At 41.2% G+C, this 24,918-nt stretch overlaps 1 protein-coding gene across 5 annotated transcripts in view; it reads right to left on the minus strand.

The window, feature by feature from the left end:
- FRMD5 (FERM domain containing 5) overlaps positions 1-2,284 on the minus strand; it is a 303,780-nt gene extending 301,496 nt beyond the window's left edge. For 4 of the 5 annotated variants that reach the window (XM_028126611.2, XM_028126610.1, XM_088025105.1 and 1 more), the window contains exon 1: positions 2,183-2,284. In XM_028126611.2, coding sequence (XP_027982412.1) covers positions 2,183-2,284 — 102 coding nt within the window. Of the gene's footprint in view, positions 1-1,935 lie in introns of all 5 variants that reach the window. The other variant, XM_088025104.1, reaches the window with a different exon arrangement.
- Positions 2,285-24,918: the final 22,634 nt, after the last annotated feature.

The following is a 24,918-nucleotide window of genomic DNA, read 5'->3' on the forward strand; positions in this document are numbered from 1 at the left end:
CAGTAGTGATGCCAAAGACTGACAATATTACATAAACTTCAGAATTCCTGTGTTTTTTAATTTTACTAAAGAATCACAATGCACTATCATTAACATGTCTAGACAGTGGACACTCACTACAGTATAGGCATGTTACACCAAGCTTATTTTTCTTATGTGGCCTAAATTTTTATAACACATTAAATTGTAATAATGTAAAATAAGACCAGCAGGAAAATAAACACAACCATAGCAAGATATAACAAGCATAAACCCAGGAAGTCCTGCTTGACTGAAAAATATTATTTTTCTCAATGGTAATAAAAATTACCCACAACTATACTACCAATCAACCAACTTCAGACGTTCCACCAACTGGGAAAAATAACTAGTTGTCTTATTGTGATATCTTAAAATCACAAGATTGCCACTAGCGGAGTGGTGATGTGAATTGCGTTTCATTTGTACTCTATACCTTGGCAAAAGTTAATAACCTGCCCCAGAAATTTTATTTCACCATATACCCCGAAGTATTTTTAGGACTCACAAAGTCTAAGTCTCACACTGCCGTTGATATGCTATCATGTAAATGCTTTAAATTTTAAAACGAAAGACTAAAAACTTTAAAAGCTCTAGACAATGTATTCAAATGGTGAATACGTCAAGTCAATGCCCTCTCCTCCGCCACCGAAAAACAAAAAAGAACTGTACACGACACATAAAGATACAATAGAAACAAAAAGTAGCATGCCACTCATTCAGTAAGGAAATAATAACAGAACATCTATCATATTCAACTACAAAAATCCTTTCATTTGATGGCTAGCGTCTTTATGACTGCTTAATGTGTATTTAAGTGGCCTTAAAAAAGAGATTTTGTTCCCTTTCTCTGCCCTCCTGGATCTTTGGCAGCAGTCCGCACTTATACCCAGAGCTGGTTTGGGGAGTGGGAGAAAAGGGAAAGTGGAGAGAAGGCTGAAATGAGCACGGAGTCAGCAGAGGGCAGCCGCTCTCATCCACTACCCAGCGTCTTTCTCACACACCGCTGTTTTCCGCTATTGAGCATTGTCAGCAAAAAAATAAATGGGGGTGGGGGGACGGGAGACAAAGAGGGTAGGACCAGAGGCCGACAGTTTTTGTCTGCCACATCTGAGGCGAGAAGCCCCCTCTGGTTTCTTGCTGCAAAGGCAAGGGATCAGGTGAGACCCCTCCGGGTCCAACTCTATTTGCTTCTCCAGAAAGAGCAGTTTCCGGCAGCGAGCGCAGGATCCTTCGGGAGCTGAACTGAACACCGGAGCATTGTCAATGTTCCTATCTCTGACTTTACAGAGGAGGAGAGAGGACTGTGACTGCATTCCTGGGAAAGACTACTACTCCAGACGTGCCACACGGCAGTAGTGAAAAAACATAAGCAAGAGGTTGTAAAAATCCCTTCCAAAATACCAGGTTCTGAAGAAATGCTGCGAAGCATTAACGTATTGTTGGCGTTTTTTATAAGTCACCGATTCTTTCTCGCCACGGTCAACCCTCAGACCTCTGGTACTTGTTGCTAAATCTTTACCTCACGCCCCCCTCAAAACTGCCCAACACAATGAGATCTGGGGAGCGAAAGGCGGGAGGGGGGCCTAATCTCAGGAACCCAGAGGGCTGGTCTCCCTTCCATAGGCCACTCTGCATGGGCTGCGCGTTCACTTTTACCTTCTGAGAGCTCTGACTCACAAATGCCGGGGTGGGGAGGGGGGGGCGGGTGATTATGACATACAGCATTATCTCCTAACCAAAGATAGATAAGAAACGCCGGCCAGCGGTCCTTGCCTGGCCAGAGAGCCAAAGCCTGCGCCCCCCGACGGGACGGCCGGGATAGGAGCCTCCCGCCCTGCCCGCCTCCCTCCGGACGCCCGCGGAAGATGCTCCCCACCCCGGCAGGCTCGAGGAGCCAGGATGGGGCGCCCTCACCCTGGGAGAGGGCAGGGAGCGAGCTGAGGGTCCGGGACGGAGGGACTCTCACCGCAGCTGCGCCGAGCGCCCGATACCCCGCCCCGGACCAGGTCTCGGGCGGAGGCGCTCTGCACCCGGGCCGGCCGCCGCAGCCAGGGACGGACAAAGCACTGGGGTCTGCAGCGACCCCGGGAGACGGCCGCGGGCCAAGTTAGCCAGACTCGGGGCCGCGGGGGTCCCGCGGGCAGGGCGGCGCGGCACTGACCTGGATGGTGCAGGTGTACTCGCTGTCGTCCAGCAGCCGCACGGTGCAGCTGTACTCGCGCTCCAGGCTCCTGCTGCTGCCGCTCATCAACCTGCTCAGCATCTTCCCGCCCGCCCGCCCGCCGCCGGGAAAGACGCGGCGGCGCTGCGGACCCGGGACCAGGCGCCCCTCAGCCGGGCAGCTCCGCGCGGGCCCCGGGCACCTGCACCATCACCCCAGCCCGGTCGCGGCCGCTGCCTCCTGCTGGTCCAGCTCCTCCTTCTTCTCCTCCTCCTTCTCCGCCACCGCCTCCCCCCAGCCCAGAGCTAGCGCCCCGCTCTCTCTCCTCGGCGCCCTACTCCCCATGCCCAGCTCGTGGGGCGGGGCCTCGGCCGGAGAGGGGCCAATGGGGATCAGCGCGGCGGAACCGAGTGGCAGACGGTTGAGCCAATAGAAATAGGGCACTGGGATGATGGACAGGTGATGAAAGCAATCACGGGAAAGCAGTCGTACAGAGCCTAGTGGGACCGGCCCTCTGGCGTCCCAAACGAGGGGCTCCTCTCCTCTCTGCGGTTCCTCTAGAAGCTGTTTCCCCTCCCCCGGGCCAGGTGTGGGCACCCGGCCAGATAAATGTCTGCTGCGTGGAATACGTTTAGACTCGGGCTTCAGGGGTCAAGTCCCACACTCTGCAACGCCGCGAGTCCCGCCCTCTCGGGAGCCGGGGCGGTGCGAGATAACAATCACCGCACCTGCAGAATGCAGGCACCTTCCGCTCGGGACCAGGCGGCTGCCCCCACCTGAGCTGTACCCCAAGTCGGCCCGACGGGCCTGTCTGCTCCAGCTCTCTTATTTCGGAGAACATCTGTTTTACAGGAGCTACTTAAGTAAAAGCTGTAGGGTTCGCAAGGGTTTTTAAGCACCCGGGTTTAACCCCTAGGAAACCCTCCACTCTAACATCCTATGCCTCCCTTTTATTTTCAGAAGACAAAAGGAAGAGACTGAGGTGTGCTCCTTCAGCCGGTAGGGTGCAGAGGCAGTGATGGGTCCTTTCCTTGCTCCTTCAGAACTAGAATTACCATATCTTCAGACTTCCTCAACAAAACACCGGAGTATGTCAGGAGGTATATTCCGCAAAGAAAAAAAAATTGTCTCCTGCCCTTCGTGACCCCACATTCTAAAGACCTCATGTTCTTTACGAAAACTTCACCAAGCATAATATTCTTCCTCAAAATTTTTTGATGGAAGGAAATGTTATATAAAAGAATCATATCAACACATTAATGCTGTAATAAATGTATTAACTGAAAAATAATGAAATATGCATAATTTCGTATTTTCATTTATACTGGTCTTGTTTATAGGATAACAAACACATAACAAAAATGAAACCCTACATTAACTTAGAAAACATCTGACCTTTAAAGTAGGTCCCGGGGCGGAGGGGGGGGTCCTGGGCTTTCTCAGTCCATAGAACATGTGACCCTTGATGGGGGTGAGGGGGTCGTCAGCTTGAGCCCTACGTTGGGCTTAAAACCTACTTAAAAAAATAAAGTATGCTTCTTCCTTAGTGTCCTTGGATTCCAGTATTTCTCCCCAATTTTTTGCACGGGACCCTCCCCCTCTTCAGTAATCACCTCAGTAACCTGGATTGCTCTCCTTCTTAGTTGCAATCTCCTTTGTGGCATTCAGTAGTCATAAGAGGAGGTTTGACTTTTCAAGGTAATCCTGGAGGAGTTAAGAAACTAGAACAGTGAGTCAGATATTCTAGGCTTCAAACCAAATGTGAGTTCCTCTACTATGTAGCCCCAGGAGGCAGCCTGGGTGTGCAACATAGTAGGTATTCAATAAGTGTTTGTTACATGAAGTAAATTAGACAAATATCTTATAGTGTCTAAGTCCCAGGGAGATCTATGAAGAAACTAAGAATTTCAGGAAGGCCTTGGACACATGAAATTATTAATATGCCAAAGTGATATTCTACAAAGTTCAGCTTTGTTGTGTAGTTGGAAGAAGATAATGAAAGATTTCAGGCAAGCAGAACTTATGTTGAAGGCAAAAGTTGCTATTTGTTTACAGAATCCACAAGAGCAAGAAAAAGTGTCCAAGAAGCTAGAGGAAGCCCAGTAGTTTGATGGTAGGGAAATGTCTTTAACAGGTTATGCAAATAAGCAGCTGTTAGAATAAAAAGGCAAACACCATGAATCCAGAAAATCTCTAAGGAACTGAATGCAGTCTTTTTTTCAGAGTATGACCAGAGATGCAATCAACAGGGATGAGACTGTGGCTGTTATACCAACGTGTTAAGTAATATTCCTGTTCAACCTAAGAAAATCATGTCAAGGGTGCCTGGGTGGCTCAGTTGGTTAAGCGACTGCCTTCGGCTCAGGTCATGATCCTGTAGTCCCTGGATCGAATCCCGCATCGGGCTCCCTGCTCAGCAGGGAGTCTGCTTCTCCCTCTGACCCTCCCCCCTCTCATGTGCTCTCTCTCTCTCACTCTCTCTCTCAAATAAATAAAATCTTAAAAAAAAAGAAAAGAAAATCATGTCAACCTAGATGCTCACCACATTGAAAAACCAGTTAGATATTCACCCATGCTTATACATAGTATCCAGAAAGAGCTTCATACTCTCCTTTACTTGCTTAATCAGAACACTTTGTGAGGAAAACAGAGGATGGATGCATAATGGAAGAAAAGCACCTATCAGTTTCTGGTTAAATGTACACCTATACGGAGATCAAGAGCAGAAGCCTGAGGGAAACTAAAAAGAAAAGACTCATATAAAATCAAACTGAGGAATATTTTGTTTTTCTTTGTTTTTCTCAAGTCTTTTGAGCAGGATGTCCAGTATAATAAGGCTTTGTTCAATAAAAGGCCTCATGCGCCCTTGTTAATCAGATATTCATGCTTTCATGAATTTTTTAGTATAAAGGAGGCCATATTTAAAACTCCAAACTACAATGACTGAGCTCCTACCTTCCAAATTATTAGGATATCAGCCCCCTTTAAAGTTTCTCTCCCTGGGGTGCCTGGGTGGCTCAGTCGGTTAAGTGTCTGCCTTCGGCTCAGGTTATGATCCCAGGGTCCCGGGATGGAGTCCCACATCAGGCTCTCTGCTCAGCTGGGAGCCTGCTTCTGCCTCTCCCTCTGCCCCACCCCCCACTTATGATCTCTCTCTCTCTCTGTCAAATAAATAAAATCTTAAAAAAATAATAAAGTTTCTCTCCCTTCTTTCCTGTTGAGGAGTCCCTAGGGCAAATGCTATCACCAACATATGCCTGAAATAACTGAATTACTCCTGCCTCTACTTCCGATGTCCCATACCCTGGTATTCTGGGACACTGATCTCTCTCCAGCCAATGCAACTTTCACCAATATCTTGGGACCTAGCAGGAAAAAGCATTGCCCTCTCTTCTCCAGGACATCACAAATGCAGGTTCTTCCCATCAAAGTCTCCTTACAGCACAACTAAGACCAGGGTTATATAACAATGTTAGAAAGGAAGAATAATCCAGAGTAACCTGCAGTTATGACATGGCTACTCTCAAAGCCCTCATGGGCTTTATTGTTGAGCTTGCAGCCAGGGTCCATGTGGTTGATGACAGCTTCCTTCTCCATCAAGAGTTCCCCCCACCATGCCTTGGGCATTCAGACTCAACCACAGAGAGAAGCTCAGAGAAGAAAACAACTCTCCTTACCCAATTTAAAGTCCATTTTCAAAGTCCCATTTTCTGTCCAAGTTGCTGCCTTTCACTAGGATGACTAACCTGGGATTATCTACTCCTTTAGAGGAGACCCCACCTCCCATAGCCAGGGGTATGACCTTGACCTTTGACCCAACTGGGCCATTGCCTTAAGAGCATAACTGTCCAACATCAGCACATTTCTCACAAAGACTGAGTCATTCAGTCTTTACAGGTATGTCCCAGGTAGAGCTTCACCAAAACCAGTCCAGCCCCTTTGCATAATTATTTCTCCAGTAAGTAGTAATGATCATGCCTGTCCTTGTTTGCCTATATCTTTTAGATCTCAGCTTTCGTACTCCCCAGAGCAAGGGCTCAAAGGAAGACATTCACATCTTCACAGAAACAATATATTGACACATATGTAGTCTTCATCTACAGAGAGAAAAGAAACAGTTTTCTCTTCTCTCATGCAGCAATGTCTGCGGAAGCAAAGCTCCAGCTCCACACACACAGATTTGCATATCCAAATGGAGCACCCAGCTTCACAAACTAAAAGCATCTATACTCAAGTTATAGTTTTCCAAGAATAATAAACGTATACTTGCTTTAATAGGAGAGGTTAAACAATTTATGTAGTTTTTCCAAAGCAGTCTACCTCTGAAGAAATGTTCAAGTCTTTTTTTTTAAATCAGGACAGAATTCACCTATGGTTTAACTGACAGCTTTTCCATCTTCTACCAACTCTTAGGATTTTCAGTTTAGCCCCATTATACTTAGAATAATTTTTTAATGTGTATTTTTATGTGGAAATATAAGTGCCTGTATTTTTTTATTCCAAACTACATTTATTGAGCATTTACTATGTGTTAGGCACATACTCTGTGTCAGCTTTCTAGAAAACATAAGACATAGCTGAAAGAATATGGGAAAATGAAATGTACAAACCAAGAAGTTCACAATCTAGGAGAGAGGGTTAGGTATATAAACAATTAGCTATCATACCATACATGGAGCATGAGCAAAGCACTACAAGAGAACAACAAATGGTAAATTATTTAAGCACGGGAGACAGCAAAGTCTTACAGAGAAAGCATTTGAGTTGGGTCCCTAGAAACGGACTAGTATGGTGATGGCTGCAGAGAGCAGAAGAGCAAGGTATGGGATGAGGAGTCACATTTTAAATAGAGGAAACAACATGTACAAAAGCATAGAAGCACAAATATGTATAGCATGTTTCAGAAATTGCAAGTACCCTTGGATGGATAGCATGTGGGATGCATTGGCTAGGAAAAAGTGGACTGAGGCCAGAACATCTAGGACCTTCCGTGCCATAGTTAGGAATTTGGACTCTGTTGTATAGACTGTGGGTGGGGGGTGGCATTGCAGGTTTTTAAGCAGAGAAATGACAGGATCAGATCTGTGTTTGGAACTAATCATTTTGATAGCAGTGTCAATGGTTATATTACAGAAAGAGGAGATTATTTACTAGGGGGGAAAGGCATTCTGAAAACAATAGAATGTCCTTAATGAGGCATCAGAAGCATTTATAATAGGTCTCTCAGATATGGGTGACAGGCTTTATTATATTTTCCAATTATGGTTCATTTTCCTTGTATTTCCAGCTAGTCTTCAGCCATTGTTCTAGCAACAAAATGTATATGAAACAAAGCAAGTTAATTCATTTATTAAAAAAAATTATTAATGGTCTACTATGTGCAGGTCCCCATGCCAGGTGCTGAGAGAATTCAAAGAAGAATAAAACACATTCCCAATCTTCACAGAATTTACAGCTCCATGAAAACTGCAAAATTACTTCAACAACATTAAGTATTCAGTTTATATAGATTAATATTCAACACACATTGGTTAAAACATATATATAAAAGAGAAAGGCAGCAAAGGTAGAAGCAAAAGGAATATGGGCAAAGAAAGTATATAAATATGAAGAAATCAGAACAGCCCATTTTTCTTCATCAATAGTGTCAATTGACAACTTGCCCTACAAAATGAAATAATTAACATTACTGTACTTCCCCTCAAACTCTGACTCCAACTCCCAATTTTTGTGGCTTATATTATTTGTTTTATCAGGGTTTTATAATACTTATGGCTATTAGCAACCATATTTCTTCTAGTTGTTTAATTTCACTTCTATATTCAAATGGATTTAGTGCTTACCCCCTGTCCCTTTATCCTCCAGATTCACCATTTCTGGAGGTTCTATTTTTTATTTTTAAAGATTTATGCATTTATTTGAGAGAGAGAGAGAGCACAAGGAAGAGGGGCAGAGGAAGAGGGAGAGGCAATCTCAAGCAGACTAGGAACTCTACTAGGGGCTCTAGCTCATGATCCTGAGATGAGGACCTGAGCTGAAACCAAGGGTCCAACGTCTAACCGACTGTGCCACCCAAGCGCCCCCTGGAGGCCTTATTTTTATTCATTCATGTTCTGGTAGGTGAGATTTCTTGGCTAAGTAGTTTAAGAATGGCCAATGGTCACAATACCTTTGGTTTTTCTTTTCCATTTTTCTTCTCTCCTTTTTTTTTTTACATACAGTGTTTTTATTAGTTTCAGGTGTAAAATACAGTGATTCCACAGTTCCATACATCACTCAGTGCTCATCAGAACAAGTGCCCTCCTTCATCCCCATCACTATGTCACCCATCCTCCCACCTAACTCCCCTCGGGTAACCATCAGGTTGTTCTCCATAATTAAGAGTCTGTTTCTTGACTTCTCTCTCTCTCCCTTTGCTTGTTTGATTGTTTCTTAAATGCCACATGAGTGAAATCATATGGTATTTTTCTTCCTCTGACTGACTTATTTTGCTTAGCATTATACTCTCTAGCTCCACCATGTTGTTGCAAATGGCAAGATTTCATTCTTTCTTATGGCTGAGTAATATTCCATTGTGTGTGTGTGTGTGTACCATGTCTTCTTTATCCATTCATCAATCAATGGACACTTGGGATGCTTCCAAAATTTGGCTATTGTAAATAATGCTGCAGTAAATATGGGGTGCATGTATCCCTTCATATTAGTATTTTTGTATTCTTCTGGTAAATACCCAGTAGTGTGATTACTGGATCATATGGTAATTCTATTTTTAACTTTTTGAGGAACCGCCATACTGTTTTCCAGAATGACTGCACCAGTTTGCATTCCCACCAACAGGGCATGAGCATTCCTTTTTCTCCACATCCTCGCCAACACCAGTTGTTTCTTGTGTTGTTGATTTTAGCCATTCTGACAGGTGTGAGGTGATGCCTCATTGTAGTTGTGATTTGTATTTCCCTGATGATCAGTGATGTTGAATATCTTTTCATGTGTCTGTTGGCCATCTGTAAGTCTTCTTTGGAGAAATGTCTGTTCATGTCTTCTGCCCATTTTTTAATTGGATTATTTGGGGTTTTGGGGGGAGGGTATTACTGAGTTCATTCTTATCTACCTGTTGCATTTATACTGAACAAATACTTGCATAGAAATGCTTCTTTTTTCACTTTCTTTCTCTCAGAATTTTATAGCCATCACTCCTTTGTCTTTTTTCCTAACATTTGCTGTGGGAAAATCTCAGATGAATCAAACGTTTCCCACATGTGATTTTTTTTTCTTTCAAGATACCTGAAGGGGGCACCTGGGTGGCTCAGCCGTTAGGTGTCTGCCTTCAGCTCAGGTAAATGATCCCGGGGTCCTGGGATCGAGCCCCACATATGGCTCCTTGCTCAACGGGAAGCCTGCTTCTCCCTCTCCCACTCCCCCTGCTTGTGTTCCCTCTCTCGCTGTGTCTCTCTCTGTCAAATAAATAAATAAAATCTTAAAAAAAAAAAGATACCTGAAGGTTTTATATATTTAACCCTGAAGTTCAAGAACTTAATCAGAATATATCTCTATTTCAATTTTTCTAAATCAATTTTCCCTGGTATAAGATGGGTAGTTTTCTGAACAATAGCTCTTATTATCTTTGAATTTGTTGTGTTCTCTTCCTTCAGGATGCCAGTTAGCCCAATATTGGATCATATTTGACTATAGATTTCTTTTTTTTTAATTCTCAAATCTCTGTGGCCTTTCCCTCTTCATTCATTGTGTCTGTCTCAAGTCTTTCCTCCATGCCATTAACCTGATTTTCAGCCAAGTCTATTTTGTTCCTTGCTGTTGAATCTACAACCCCAAGATGAAGAGTCGCATGCTCCACTGACTGAGCCAGCCAGGTGCCCCTAAATTATTGTTGTTTTAATGTTTCATCCTGGATTTTTTTATTTATTGAATACTATTTCTTACTGAGTCTATAGCAGAAAACATTCATAACAAATATGCTTCTCGGGGTGCCTAGCTGGCTCAATCAGAAGAGCATGCAACTCTTGATCTTTGGGTAGTGACTTTGAGCCCCAGGTTAGGTGTAGAGATTACTGAAATAAATAAACTTTAAAGAATATTCTTCTCTTCTCTGGGTTGTGACAAACAATCTCTCCTTGACCAAACTTTAGTCAGGATCTTCTGAATCCCCTTCCCAATTAGTCCTGACTTTTGAACTTTTTTCCATCTTTTGGAATTTTGTTTATCTCTGCATCACCCAGTTTTAGCAAGAATCTGTTAAGTTAGTTTAGCCAGAATCCCCCTAAACTTAATATCTGATCATCTTCAACATTTTACCTAATTCTTCATCTCCTACTATTCCCCAGATGATGTTTGATCACTTTGGCCCATCTTTAGCAAAAATCTTGTTAGGCTGGTTTAGCCAGAATCTCCCCTTATCACTGATGTTTCTTCTTAGTAATTTTTCATCCACTAACCACCCACCTCGTCCCCTCTGATCCTTGATTATAAATTCCCACTTTTTCTTGTATTCAGAATTGAGCCTAGTTTTTATACTGAGGTCTCTTTTCCCTGAATAGTTTTTCTGAATAAAATCTGTTTTTAATCACTTTAACTACTGTCCAGCTCCAGTTTTTCCTTAATAGTTGTTTTCAACTGAACTAGATCCTTCATCTGTTTTTCAAAAATAATGTTTCTTTCTACCATGCTTGAAAGGTGGTCATGTCACCATAGTTCATCCAGTTCATGCTTAGCATGGACAGAACTTTCAGACTTTCACTTTGCTCTGATATATGCCAGTTTTTCTTCCCTCAGTTTAAGAGTTTGGAGTTGTTTTCTAACTTTCTCTAACATGAGGATGCAGGATAAGGGAAAGAAAAGAGGGAAGTTAGGGCTGAGTGATGCTCTTATTAGCTCTACTCTCTTGTAAGATCCTGTTAAACAGCCTATCCCAGCCCAGTCTAACCAGTCATGGGTGGTAGAACCCTCCAGCATAACTTGTATCAGTTCTTTTGCTCAGCCTGTTTACCGGGGAAATGGAAAGCTCAGGGCGGGGGGCGGGGGGAACCTTATTGTCTCCACTGAGGTCCCATGTGGTATATGGAGGCTTCCATCTAAAACAATTTTCTTGGATCCCCTCATCTCTCCATGCTCCCCAGAGTTACTTATCTACACCCTCAGAATTCTTCACACATTAATGAAGGTATTAGCAAGAATACCCAGAAAGCTGTCAATTCCCCATCACATCCTTATTTCCTCTCAGTCTGCTTTGAGGAATAGGGGAAGGGTGACGAGCCATACCTACTGCACCAGAATATTCTGTTTCATTTGTTGGTCACATTTTTGGTAACATTTAATTTATGTGTAACTTTTATCCTTTACCTTGTTACAGCTGTTGGTGAATTTTGGGCTTTGTCAATGAAATTTTGTTCTTGTTGTTCATTTCATTAGGTATTAGTGAAGAGAAAAACTGTGACCCTGCCTAATTCTTGTCTCCTTACTCAGAAGTTTGTCACCTAAGGTCAACTAGATTTGAAGTAGTTGCTAATCAAAGATATTTTCATAAAAACATTCAAATATAAGAGAAAGGAAGAATAAACATTCCACAGTGCACATGCTAATCATTCAGTAAATGTCTGCAGAATTAATTTAAAAGTTTCCCTGGACATCGTTCAGTTAATTAAAACTGCAAATCGTTATAACATCATTTCAATTTTTCCATTATAGTAATAAGGGAGTACTCACTATATGCCAGAGACTCAGCTGGGTACTTTACATGCATTGTCTAATTGAATCCTCACAAAACTATGGTGAGGTCGAGCTATTGCTACCATCCCCATTTTATAGACAAGGAACTTCCAGGGTAGTGAAACTAAACAATCTGTCATAAGCATTCAACTATCAGGAGGCAAAACTTAGACACATATCTAGGTCTCTGGTCCCAAGACTATGCATTTAATAACTATATTACACAGTCTTCTTTTTCAGGAAGTTAGTGAAAAGATTAGAATCAGAAGAACTGAATACAAGCTTTAGATTCAACATCATATATTATATAGTCTTGGTAAGTCATTTGAACTCTGCTTCTAACTTGTAAACTGGAGATAATAATGTCTTCCCTGGCTGTCCTGAAAGTCCTAAGACTTTTATTTTAAAATAGCAGGTTGAATGCAGCATTTACCTCTGTTCTTGCTCCAAATCCACCCAAACAACAGTAAAGTCATCTTTTAAAAGCATAAACCTATGAGACCAAAGTGAATGGAGAGGAGCCATGGCAATAACATTGTGGAAACCAGAAAGCATAGGGGTGGGTGGGTAACAGTTGACTGACCAGACCCAAGAAAGTTGACTCCAAACCCAGCAAAGGGGAGAGCTGAGAGGCAATCTGATTTGCACATAGAACCCACAAAATATTTACAAATTGACATACCAGGTCCTTATGGAACCAGAACTGAAAACAGGATTGTTTGAAAGTCCATTTAAGTAGCAGTTCCCTTCCTCAACTCCGAGCAGCCAAGAGACTTCTTTTCTCCACTTTGTTGAGTAATTCCCTGGAGAGAGCAAAACAGAGTTCCTGAAGGGGGTTGGGGGGCGGCCACCAGAAATTTAAGAAATTTAAATAAAATACAGAGACCAAAACAAAAGAGAAACAGTCAGCTTTGAGGATGGAAAGACTATGCAGGAGAAAGAAAAATTTCAAAATGCAATTTATTAGTAAAGATTCTATAGAAATAGGAGACGATATGGCATCTCTTAAATAAGTACAGGATACCCCTTAGGGAGAAAAACATTCCGAGAATAATAACAAAAAAAGAGTACCTTTATAGGCATAAAATAAAACAAAAGAAATGAAAATTAAAAGGTAGTAGGAATAGGGAAAAAAGGTGGAGGGCAGGAAACTATCAAAGGCATAATTCAAGAACAATTTCTTTTTTTTTTTAAAGACTTTATTTATTTGAGAGAGAGAGAGCACATGAGAGGGGATAGGGTCAGAGGGAGAAGCAGACTCCTTGCTGAGCAGGGAGCCAGATGCAGGACTTGATCCTGGGACTCCAGGATCATGACCTGAGCCGAAGGCAGTCGCTTAACCAACTGAGCCACCCAGGCTCCCTCGAGAACAATTTCTATACTGTAGGACATGAATTTCCAAATTTAGAGGGCCTGCCAAGTGCCCAGCACAATAGATAGAAACAAAGCCACACCTGGACACACCACTGTGAAATTTCAGAACACTAGGAACAAAAATAAACGTCCAGAAAGGAAAAAAAGCTACAAACAAGCATTAGGATTACAGTGGACTTTCCAATAGCACCCTGGAATCAAGAAGATAGTAGGGCAACATCCACAAGTTCTGAGGAAAATGATTTCCAATATAGAATTCTGTATTCAAATCAATTGGGTAAAAAGATATTTTAGACACGCAAGATCTCAATAAATGTAATTCTTATGAACCTTTCCTCAGGAAGCTATTGGAGGATGGGCTCTTCCAAAATCTGGGACCAAACCAAGAAATAGGAACATATGATAGATTGCGTTATGTGTTAAAAATATTCCTTGCCCCTCTCTACCAGGCCTAGAATTTTACTTCCCATCCCACTGACATCAATCTTGGCCATTGATTTGCTTTGAACAATAAAATGTAAGAGAAAATGGTGACTATCATTGCTCTTTTCTTTCCCAAAACATTGGTATGGCCCAGATGAAGACTGCTCCTGGGTCCTGGGAAGAAGCCAACAGGGAGCAGAGGTGCAGCCAATCCACAGCAAATAGCTAATGAAAGTGAGAAATAAATCTTTTTTGTTTTAAGCCACAGAAATTTTGGAGTCATTGGGGCTCTGGCTGGCTCAGTCAGTAGAGCATGCGACTCTTGATCTCAGGGTTGTAGGTTCGAGCCCCACACTGGGTGTAGAGATTACTTAAAAATAAAATCTTAAAAATGAAAGGAAGAGAAAAGAAAGGATATTTTAGAGTCATTATTGAAAAAGAAAGGAAAAAATTTCAAAAGTTCATACATATGATCTTGGAAATGGGATTTAACACAAGAGATATGTGCATCTAAAGCCTTGAAGGCAAGAAAGAAAGAAAGCTATCAGACCAATGGTAATATTTAATCCCAGAATCACAGCCATGAAGCAACTCTAGAGAAGACTCAAAGCCAAAATGGAGAAAATCAGAAGGCTTTCAAGTGTTTCAAAGAAGGTAAAAGTGATAGACGTAAGATAGTGTAAAGAAATATACTTCTGGGGGAGAACTTGGTTGGTTAGTGATAATTACATTAAAACAAAACAAGTGAAAAATAAAACTGAAGCGTTTAATAGCTCTAGGAAAAACAAAAGGAAAGGTAATAGTAGTATATAAGCATTTACATAGTCATAGTAATATAAGTATTCATTTGATTTAACCAACAGTACAATATAACTATATTGGAAGAATGGCCAGGAAACTACATACATGTGAGATTGGGGTAGGCTGGGGGTTGAAGTAGTTGAAAGATATATCTTTCATAGATAACACCCAATTTTTTTAAATCAAGAAGTAGCAACATAGGCATATTATTTAGAGATACTGAGGCAAATACAAAAAGAAGCAGATAAAATAACTGAAAATTGTTGCCTCTGGGAAGGGAGATGAGAAAACTGGGGACTAGGAATCGCTGTTTTCTGAAATAGACTTTATAGAACTATTTGACTCCTAAACTATGTGCATGTTTAAAATAAAAATAAATATGAAAATAAAATGAAAACTAGGGGTGCCTGGCTGGCTCAGTCAGTAGAGCATGCAACTCTTGATCTCAGGGTTGTAAGTTCGAGCTCCACACTGGGCAGAGTTTACTTTAAAAAAAAAAAAAGGAAACTAAACTTAAACATTGCAGCACAGGGGCAGCTTAAGGCTTAAAAACTCAAAAGATACAAAAAGAAAATTAATATAATAAACCAGTGCAACACACATTTATACACCAAATAAAGGAAGGAAGGGGGGGAGGGAGGGGGGGAGGGAGGAAGAAGAAAAAGAAGAGGGAATTTGAAGAACTTTGTAAACTGTAAAGCACTGGGAACACTTATAGTGAATGTGAACAAGTTAGAAGACTGTGTAGCATGGAAGCAGGAGAACATAAGGGGTGAAAGCATGACTAGGTTCAGAGAGCCCATGGCTCAAATTCTGACTCTACTACATACTAGCTGTATGACCTTAGGAATATCGCTAAGCCTCAGCTTCCTCATTTGTAATACAAGGATAATAATAGTCTCTCTCCCCTAGGCTTGATGTGAGAATGAAAAGAGATCAACACTTCCACGAAGAAAACATCGGGAACGTTTTAGCTAATACCAACCTCTTCTGTTCTCTCGTCTTCTCTGTGGACTGATGGACAAGACATGGATGACTAAAAGGCAATCAATAGAAGGGAAAATTGGAAGCAAAAAGCTGAGATGATACCCAAACTGGAGAACCAGCCTCTGAATAATTGAAAACTGCATTGTGGTTGCTTCAGCAGCAGTAATTGGCAAGCCAACTGCCTAAGAGCTACAGCTGTTTCTTGCTTTCCTCTGTTCCTTTCTTGTTCCTTTCCCTCCTTTCCTCCTAACCATTGTCATTATCATCATCTTTTAATGCACACTGAGCATCTCATTGATTCAGCAAATGTTAGTTGAATGCTAAATGCACTTATTTTAATCTCTGATTCCCTTGTGCTCAGCTTATCTACCTACATAATTTAAGCAACAGGTTAAGTTTGTAGATATGGAAAGGAATTTTTTTTTCTGCAACAAGAAGTTGTTACGATTGATAATAGGTAAGGAGGCTTATTAATCCAAGAGCAACAAGGATATTTGACCAGCGTCCAACTCTCCCAGAAGATAATTTTCCTCTGCAAGTAGCATAATTCTGAATCCAAAAGCCATTCTACTTCCCTAATCTGGTAATCATGAAACAAGATTTTTCAAATTAGACTTTTATGTCATGCTGTATAAACCTAGTTCTTCCTGGCACACTAGGACGCAGGTTTTTTAAGGACATGGTGGGTGGGGGAACTTCCAGACTCTTAGAGTTTATTGCCAGGAGAAATCTAGGAGTTCTATACAGAGTTCTATATGGAGTTTTATACAGAATATAGTCATTTTTATTATTTTTTTCTACCCATCACTCAGAGATGCAGCTAGGGCTAACATAAAGTATCCTTAAGGACAACCATTCCTTCACTGAGAGAATGCCCAGAAGTTACATGGTGCTTCTTGTGACTCAAAGGATAGAAGACAAAAGAAACTGCCAAAAAAACTGCCTGACTCATAGACATCCTGGTGTTTTGTTCTCCCTCCCTCTCCTTCTTTATCCTTATCCATATAGGTGGGCCTTTGGGAGCTCAAGATTCCACCCAACCCATCCCTATAACCATCCTGGCATCCAGTGTAATTGGCCATTCTGGTTCCAGGCTCACGCCATAGCTCTGAAACAGAGCTCTGCCCAGTTTCTGGTTTCTGTGTTCCTTTCTGGTTCCTTTAGTTGGTTCCCTTGTCTTCATACACTGCAAAATCACAGTCCCCCTGAGAAAGGGTCTAATACGCTCTTACCAATCCTTCATTCCAGATGAGGCTTTATGCAAACAGCAGGCTGTTTAGATCTGTAAATATTCCCTCTCCTGGATTTCTCAGCACTGTGCTGTCTACCTTAGAAAAACTGACTCCAAATTATTCCTCCTTCTTCTGCTTCCCCAGACTACCCTCCCTTTCCTATTTCCATGTCCTTCTGATATGTATCAGTGAGGCAAGATTTCCGCCCAGGACCTGCAGCTGGGTCCACCTTGTACCTCTCCTGAGCCAGTGTACCTTGTCTACTTGTAGTTAACTAGAACATGCTGGCCCTCTCCTAAGACAAGACAATCATCCAACCAACCTACTGGGAAGAATATGATTCTCATAAGGAAGTAAGAAGTCTGAACTTTGAGATCAAGGCAGTTTGTACATGCATGACTCTATAGCTCTCCATACCCATACTTTGGCATGTTAGAAACAGACCTGTGTCTATTTCCCTACTTTTGAGTCACTAATTGGGTTTGAAAGAATATGGCACTAATTGGAATAATTAGTTCTGTTGGCTGAACTTTCCAAAAATATAACATTTTGCTTTCTGCAGGCATAATAATGGCTAATGACACTTACTATATGCTAGGCACTATATTAAGTGCTTTCTATAAGCCAACCCATTTAATCCTCACAACTACCCAATGAAGTAGGTACTCTTATTTTTTTTAATTTATTTTTAATTCCAGTATAATTAACATACAGTGTTATATTAGTTTTGGGTATATAATATAGTGATCCAACAATTCTATACATTACTCTATACATTACTATACATTACTCAGTGCTTATCACAGTAAGTGTACTCTTAATCCCCACCACCTGTTTCACCCTTCTCTCTGCCCATCTCCCTTCTGGCAACCACCAGTTTGTTCCCTATATCTATAGAGTCGGTTTTTTGTTTGTTTTTCTTTTATTTGTTTTGTTTCTTAAATTCCACATATGAATGAAATCGTATGGCATTTGTTTTTCTCTGACTTATTTTACTTAGCATTATACCCTCTAGATCCATCCATGTTGTTGTAAATGGCAAGATTTCATTCTTTTTTATGACTGAGTAATATTCCATTGTGTATATATTGCATCTTCTTTATCCATTCATCTATGGATGGACACTTGGGTGGCTTCCATATCTTGGTTACTGTAAATAATGCTGCAGTAAACACAGGGGTGCATATGTCTTTCCAAATTAGTGTTTCTGTTTCCTTTGAGTAAATACCCAGTAGTGGAATTACTGGATCATACTATTATTATCCCTACTTCACAAATGAGAAAATTAAAGCACAGAAAGGTTGAAATGCCTACCAAAGGTCACACAGGTAATAAAACTAGGTGTTAAACCCAAGCAATCCTAGAAGACCACTATGTTATATTGCCTTTGCAAAACTAAAACAAATAATGGCAGCGGGGAGGGTGTCTTTAGCTCCTCCTTTAAAATGGACATTATAGTTCTTAAAATAAGGAAAGTCTGGACTGATTATTCTCAATAAATCAAGAACTCCTAGTACATTTGGCTCTATCCTCATAATACATTTGCTAATATAAACAGGAAAGCAGCCAATTACTAGTAAAGTGTGTTTTGTATTTATTAAACAATACTATAAAATTCTGATGAAAACCCCTATTGTAATTCAGACTTGAGGGTTTTTTTGTTGGTGTTCAGAAACTGGTCCAGCTGTTCCTCCAGCTGCCTGGTTATTCGACAGGAACAAAATCAGTTCAAATTCTAAATTTTGAAAAGGACAATGCATTTCCTTTTGTCTTCATAAGACACCTACATTTAAATTACAATGCCAAAGCAACCAAGCGCTGTGTGAGCAAATTTACATAATTGGTGTCAGGGGTCTAAAGCAGAAGCAAAGGGGGCTAGAAATTGATGGAACTGATAGAGCTGATTATTCTATCCATCTTAGTGTCTTTTTAAGCCCTTTTATAACGGAGACATTAAATTGCTGTGCATATCTCCTTTAAGTCTAGCTATATTATTAGGGCATAATTAGGTTAAAGAAAGAAAATGCAACCATAAGGTTTTGCATGTTTATATCTATGCCTTTTTGTTTAGAACTTGTATGGCAAAACATGTGCCCGTTGCTGCAAAGATTCATGCCATTCAGCATTTCTTTGTGACCCATTTACTCACAAAGCCTGCTGCATCTGTTGTACTAAACAGCCAGTTCAACCACCGGAAGGCTAATCTGGATAATTCAAGCAAAATTTTAAGAAGCCACACATCTGCAGTAAATGTGGCCTATGTCCTTCATAGATTTTAGTATTCTTTGTGGAGAAGAACACTGTCTTAATCAGGAAAAATTGCTTGCAAGCAACAGAAATCCACTTAAACTAGCTCAAGCACAAGGGGGGTGATGCTTATTAAAAAGATATAGGAGTATCTTGTGGAACCAAAGGTGGCAGGACAGCTAGATCTTGACATGGGACTTCAGGTGCCAAGGGACTTGACACGGAACTTGAAAGTCAGGACCTAAGGGTATTCTCTTCATCTCCTCTAGGTTCAATAATGTCCTTTTTTTTTTTTTAATTCTGAAGATTAGCTTTCTCTGATTCAGCATCCGCTTGATAGAAAATGGCAATCTAGCCCCAGTTCTTCATCACCTACTAGATCCAGTGCTCAAAACAAACCAACTGGAGACTCTGTATCCCAACTCCAAATATCCAGGCAGAGAGAATGCAATGGGCTCAATTTAGATCACGTATCTACCTCTCGTCCAATCAGCTGTGACTAGGAGAGCAACATCACACAGATACTGAGTTGCTCTGTCCCCTTTAGTAAGTGAGGCCATAGGCATTTTGAAAAGGGTTCATTACAACACATTGTTGTTCTCTGGGATTAGATGGTGATGAATTAGAGATGAGTTATCATTTAAACCTTCTTGGATCCACATTTTATCCATCTCAGCATCTCAAATCCACCCTTGTCTTTACTCATAACTTAGACACTTGATTTTCCCATTTCTGCATCTGCCACAATCATGAACAAAGTGTTGGCAAGCTGGTTGTGAGCATGTGTCAAGTTGTACAACTGATGCTAACTCTCTCCTTCTTATGGAGATTTTCCTGGAAATTTTATTTTCCTGCTTCAAGAAATTTCACAAGTAATGCCTGCAATTATCTTCACCCTTGCCCTCAAGAGAGGTGCTCAGTTACCAAAAATAACATCGAGAGGGGCACCTGGGTGGCTCAGTTGGTTAAGCATCTGACTTTTGATTTTAGTTCAGGTCGTGATCTCAGGGTCGTGGGATCCAGCACCAGGTTGGGCTCCCCGCTCAGGGCAGAGTCTGCTTGTCCCTCTCCCTCTGCTCCTCCCTCCCCACCCCTCTCTCTCTCAAATAAATAAGTAAAATCTTTTTTAAAAAATAACATCAGGGGTCCCTGGGTGGCTCTGTTGGTTAAGCATCTGCCTTTGGCTCAGGTCATGATCTCAGGGTCGTGGGATCGAGTCCCACATCGGGCTCCTTGCTCAGCAGGGAGCCTGCTTCTCCCTCTGCCTGCCGCTCCCCCTGCTTGTGCTCTCTCTCTCTCTCTCTCTCTGATAAATAAACAAATAAATAGATCTTTTTTGAAAAATAACATCAGGAAAGCCAAGGTACACCTTTTCATTAAAACCTCCAAATAAATGAGACCAATGTAAATGCCATCCACTGTGAAAATGTATAAAAGAAAAACATAAAGTGATATCCTTGTTAATTAACACATTATAATTTTGACTTCCTAGCTGGAAATGAGTCACTTCATTAAAATACAGCCATATCATTGTCAATTCCAAGTGACATTTCAGGAAAGAAGTGATGATCCATGTAATGACCAAATTCAGCCATGATAATCCTGTGCTACTGTCTTTTAGCCCAGATCAAGGCTCCTTTCCACACTAAGAAGGAGTAAGGGCTTTATCTTCTTAATTTTTAAATATTTAGGGGCACCTGGGTGGCTCAGTCGTTAAGCATCTGCCTTCGGCTCAGGTCATGATCCCAGGGCCCTGGGATTGAGTCCCATATCGGGTTCCTTGCTCAGTGGGAAGCATGTTTCTCCCTCTCCAGCTCCCCCTGCTTATGTTCCCTCTCTCATTGTCTCTCTCTGTCAAATAAATAAATAAATAATCTTTAAAATAAGTAAATAAATAAATACAAATTTAACTTGATTTTTAATTTTCACAATCCATGTGAAATCCTCCCTCTGGCATCTCAAGTTTCCCTAGATATAGAGGGTAAAAAAGATTCCACATTAAATAGCTTTTTTAACCCACTCCGTAAGAACTTAGAATTTTAGGAACTGAAGATAGAGATGATTTCCAAACTGCATCTGTGCAGAAAATGCTGACTTTGGATACTAGTCTAGGAATAATTACAGCCATTTCCCCCCTTCTTATGTTTTCCAAATGAGTCATAAAGGACCCTCTGCATTCAAACAGTGTGTCATGAAATGGGAAAGATAAAACATAGAAATTGGACGTTGCTGTCTATTCTTGATGAATCCAGCTTTTTGTTATCTGGTGTGAGGCCAGACTAGCCTATCTAAAATAGGAGTGAGTTAAAAACATAAGATAAAATGAAATCGGAGTAAGTTGTACTCCACACCAGCCATTCCCAGTGTGCCCTGCTATTTCTCTGTTGTTTGTGTGGTACCTCTCCCTGGGGCAAGCAATGCTGCTTTGTCTTTGAGAATGTCTGATCCAGCGGGTCTTAATCCTGTTTGCAAATTAGAATTACCCAAGAGATTTTTAAAAAAATACCAATGTGTGGATTCTACTAAGGAAATTGGAATCACTGAGAACCAGAATTGGATATCAGTGTTTTTGGAATGTTCTCCAGGGGATTTAGATGTGCCACCAGAGTTGAGAACCCCTGGATTAGACTTTAGGAAGATAACTTATTATTTTTTTTGCCTTATAGACCAATGTTCCTCAACTTTAATTCATTATCATCTCCTACTGAGCCTTTTTAAATTTTTTCCCTAGTTGCACCCCCATTAAAATTTAATAACACAGATATATTGTATAGTTGTTGTGTATTGTATATATATTTGTGATTTATACATTAGAAAGTAAGGCTCTTTGCCCTCTAAGAACCAATTTTTGCCTCCTTGGGGTGATATTATTCCTTTTGAAAATGTATGTTGCAGACTGAACAAATCAATCAGTCTAAATGGGCTAGACTGTGCTGCAGTGACAAACAATCCAAAATTTCAGTGGCTTAAAACAATGCAAGTTCACATCTTGCTTGCACAACATGTGCATTAGAAATCAGCAAAAGAGCCCTGCTTGCCAGACTGCCAGAGTACCTTCTATCCAGAGTTTCACTGGTAGAAATGGCAAAGGAAAAAGGAGACATAACAAAGAATGCTCTGGCTCTTAAAACTTAGGCCAGAGGAACGCCCAAAGCACCCTCACATTTCAATGGCCAGAACAAGTCACGCGGTGACACCTGCTCAGTAGGACAAGTAAGTGTGATCCTCCAACAAGAAGGGAAACTAAATATGATGAGCAATCTACCAAGTAGGCAGTCTTCTCAGACATTAAGAAAGAGACAGAGGGATGCCTAGGTGGCTCAGTCAGTTAAGCGTCTGCCTTTGACTCAGGTCATGATCCCAGGGTCCTAGGATTGAGCCCTGTGTCTGGCTCCCTGCTCAGCAGGGAGTCTGCCTCACCCTCTGCCCCTCCCCCTGCTCATTCTCCCTCCCTCTCTCTCTCAAATAAATACAATCTTTAAAGAAAGAGAGAGAGAGAGAGAAAGAAAGAAGAAAGAAAAGAAAGAAAGAAAGAAAGAAAGAAAGAAAGAAAGAAAGAAAGAAAGAAAGAAAGAAAGAAAGAAAGAAAGAAAGAAAGAAAAGAGAGAGAGAGAGAGCGATGTATATGGTCCTACCAATCATTAAGAGCATCTTTCCTGACTACTGTAAACCTGGCTCCAGGGCAAGGGGCAACATGACAGGGTACTGGCAATGCTACTCCATTCTTGATTTTTATGCCTCTCTTTTACTTGAATTAAGGTGAAATTAAGAGAATTCAGTGGGCATTCTTGGCCATTTTTTCCCATAGTTCTACTAACCCTGTACCAATGAGCATGGCATTCCACTTGCATTATTAACAAGAATCCTTTTAGTGGACTCTCGTAATTGTCTCTTGGAGCACATCAGGTTTTCTTCATTGGCTTTTGATCAGGTTTCATATTTCCAGTTTGAGGTTTGGGAGTATTTGCTAGCTACATTATACCCTACATAAAACTTATTTTAGCTTCAAACACAGAAAATGCAGGTCAACATCCTATTGCTTGTATTTATCAATAAAAGTTCTACTGGGACTTTGTAAAATTTCCAAGTCTGGTGAAGAGAGGGGTCAGGATTTCCCATTACAAACCATGAAAATAGGACACATTGCCAAGTGCTCTAATCCAGAATTAAGTTTGGATACAGTGTACCAAAAAAAAAAAAGTGTAATTTCATAGTTGAACCCAGGCACATCATTTACAAGCAGCTAGAGGGCCCCAAAAGAAATAATGCTTGTGGAAAGCAAGAATTTTAACTCGAATTGACATTATGACTGAAAGTATGCCTCTCTTGTTTCTCTTTGCAATTACGCACACCAACTCTCATTGGTTAACAAAAGTCACACCAACTCCTTGATTACCTCAAAGTCATGGGTTATCAAAAGACTTTTGGAACTACAAGTTGGTCTAAGAGCTTGCAAGATTTCAGAAAACCCCTTCATTAGAAAAAAGTAAAAATTGGGTCCTTGGTCCCTGCTCTATGTTCTATGTTGCATAACAAACCTTTTAACACTGAGGGAATCCCAAACAGATCATTATAGATCCATAGTTATTTGAACTTTATCTTGCAAATTCCACAATGTGCTTCCCACATAAGTCTTTCTCTTTAATTTATTTGGATTCATCTTGGGGACAGAGCTTCTCTCTCCGTGATCTGGCATTCCCATAGCCCTTCTCTCTCATAGCCCCTTCCTTGTCTTTGCCCCATTCCTGCTGCAACAATCTCAAAGCATGGAGGAGGTTAAAAGGTGTTTTTCTTCCTAAAATGTGAACATTGTAGGACTTTCTTCAGTTCTGTCTCCTCCCAGGTAATAGAGAAGCGTATTCCTAAATGTCACAGAGCAAGGTCATTATCTCAAGATCCCAAAGATATCACCAGTGACAAACTTTTTACTCTAGTAGATACATAATCACACAGAAGGTCTAAAAGTAATTCTCAAATATGTCTCTAGAATTTAACAATGAAAACTGGAACACCTGTGCTCTTTATCACCTGCTCCTGGCTGGAATTCTCCAAGGTTTGGGAAATCCAAACATGATCCCCCCAAATCTCTTTGCGGAAGGGTACTATCAAATGATCCAGGCCTTTTACTAGTAGCCCAGAGATTCCTTGGAGCCATTAGGGATACCATAGAAGCCCTTGACTGGGTCCTACAACCTCAGACCCGTTTGTCATAAAGGAAACATTTTGTGCATGATAGAGTCAGATGCACATTTTCACAAAACCGGACCCCAGCCCTTCCAATACCTCCATAGAGGTAGGCAGTTGATAGCTTTTCCAGGCAGCACTTGCTCTGTGCTTCCATTGGCTGTCTCAGTGCCTAATTTATTCCCACGATTTCTCCACACACTAACAGTTCTGTCTGGCGCAGTTCTTTGCTCACTTCTGGTTTTCCTCTTGAATTAGTAATCTGGCTTTGGCCTGACCTGTCGGTATCAGTGACTGACTCTGTCTCTGGGAGGACTGGAGTCTTCATAACCCATCCTGCACAATAAAGGGTTGGGCTGTGGGGAGATTGTTGAACAGTAAGCAATACTGCCGCCTTGTGGAAGACAATGATTTTACTCTTTGTGGCCGAAATTATTTTTAAAAAGTAAACTTTCAAAGTGCATTTTGGGGGGCGCCTGAGTGACGCACTCAGTTAAGCGTCTCTTGATCTCAGCTCAGGTCTTGATCTGAGCATCATGAGTTTAAGCTCTGTGTTGGGCTCCACGCTGGGGTGGAGCCTACTTTAAAAAAAAAGTGCAAATTGGAATGGGGTTAGAGATCTGCTTTTCATTTTGTATCTCTGTGCATTGTTTAAATTTTTGTCATTCGCATAAATTAATCTTATTTTAAAATAAGTTTAGTTCACTAATACATAAACTAAATTTTTAAAGTAAAAAAATACGGGTGCCTGTGTGGCTCAGTCTT

This window comes from Eumetopias jubatus, unplaced genomic scaffold (assembly GCF_037043125.1).
Source record: "Eumetopias jubatus isolate StellerSeaLion01/CBP00866 unplaced genomic scaffold, mEumJub1_p1.0 scaffold_7, whole genome shotgun sequence".
NCBI lineage: Eukaryota > Metazoa > Chordata > Mammalia > Carnivora > Otariidae > Eumetopias > Eumetopias jubatus.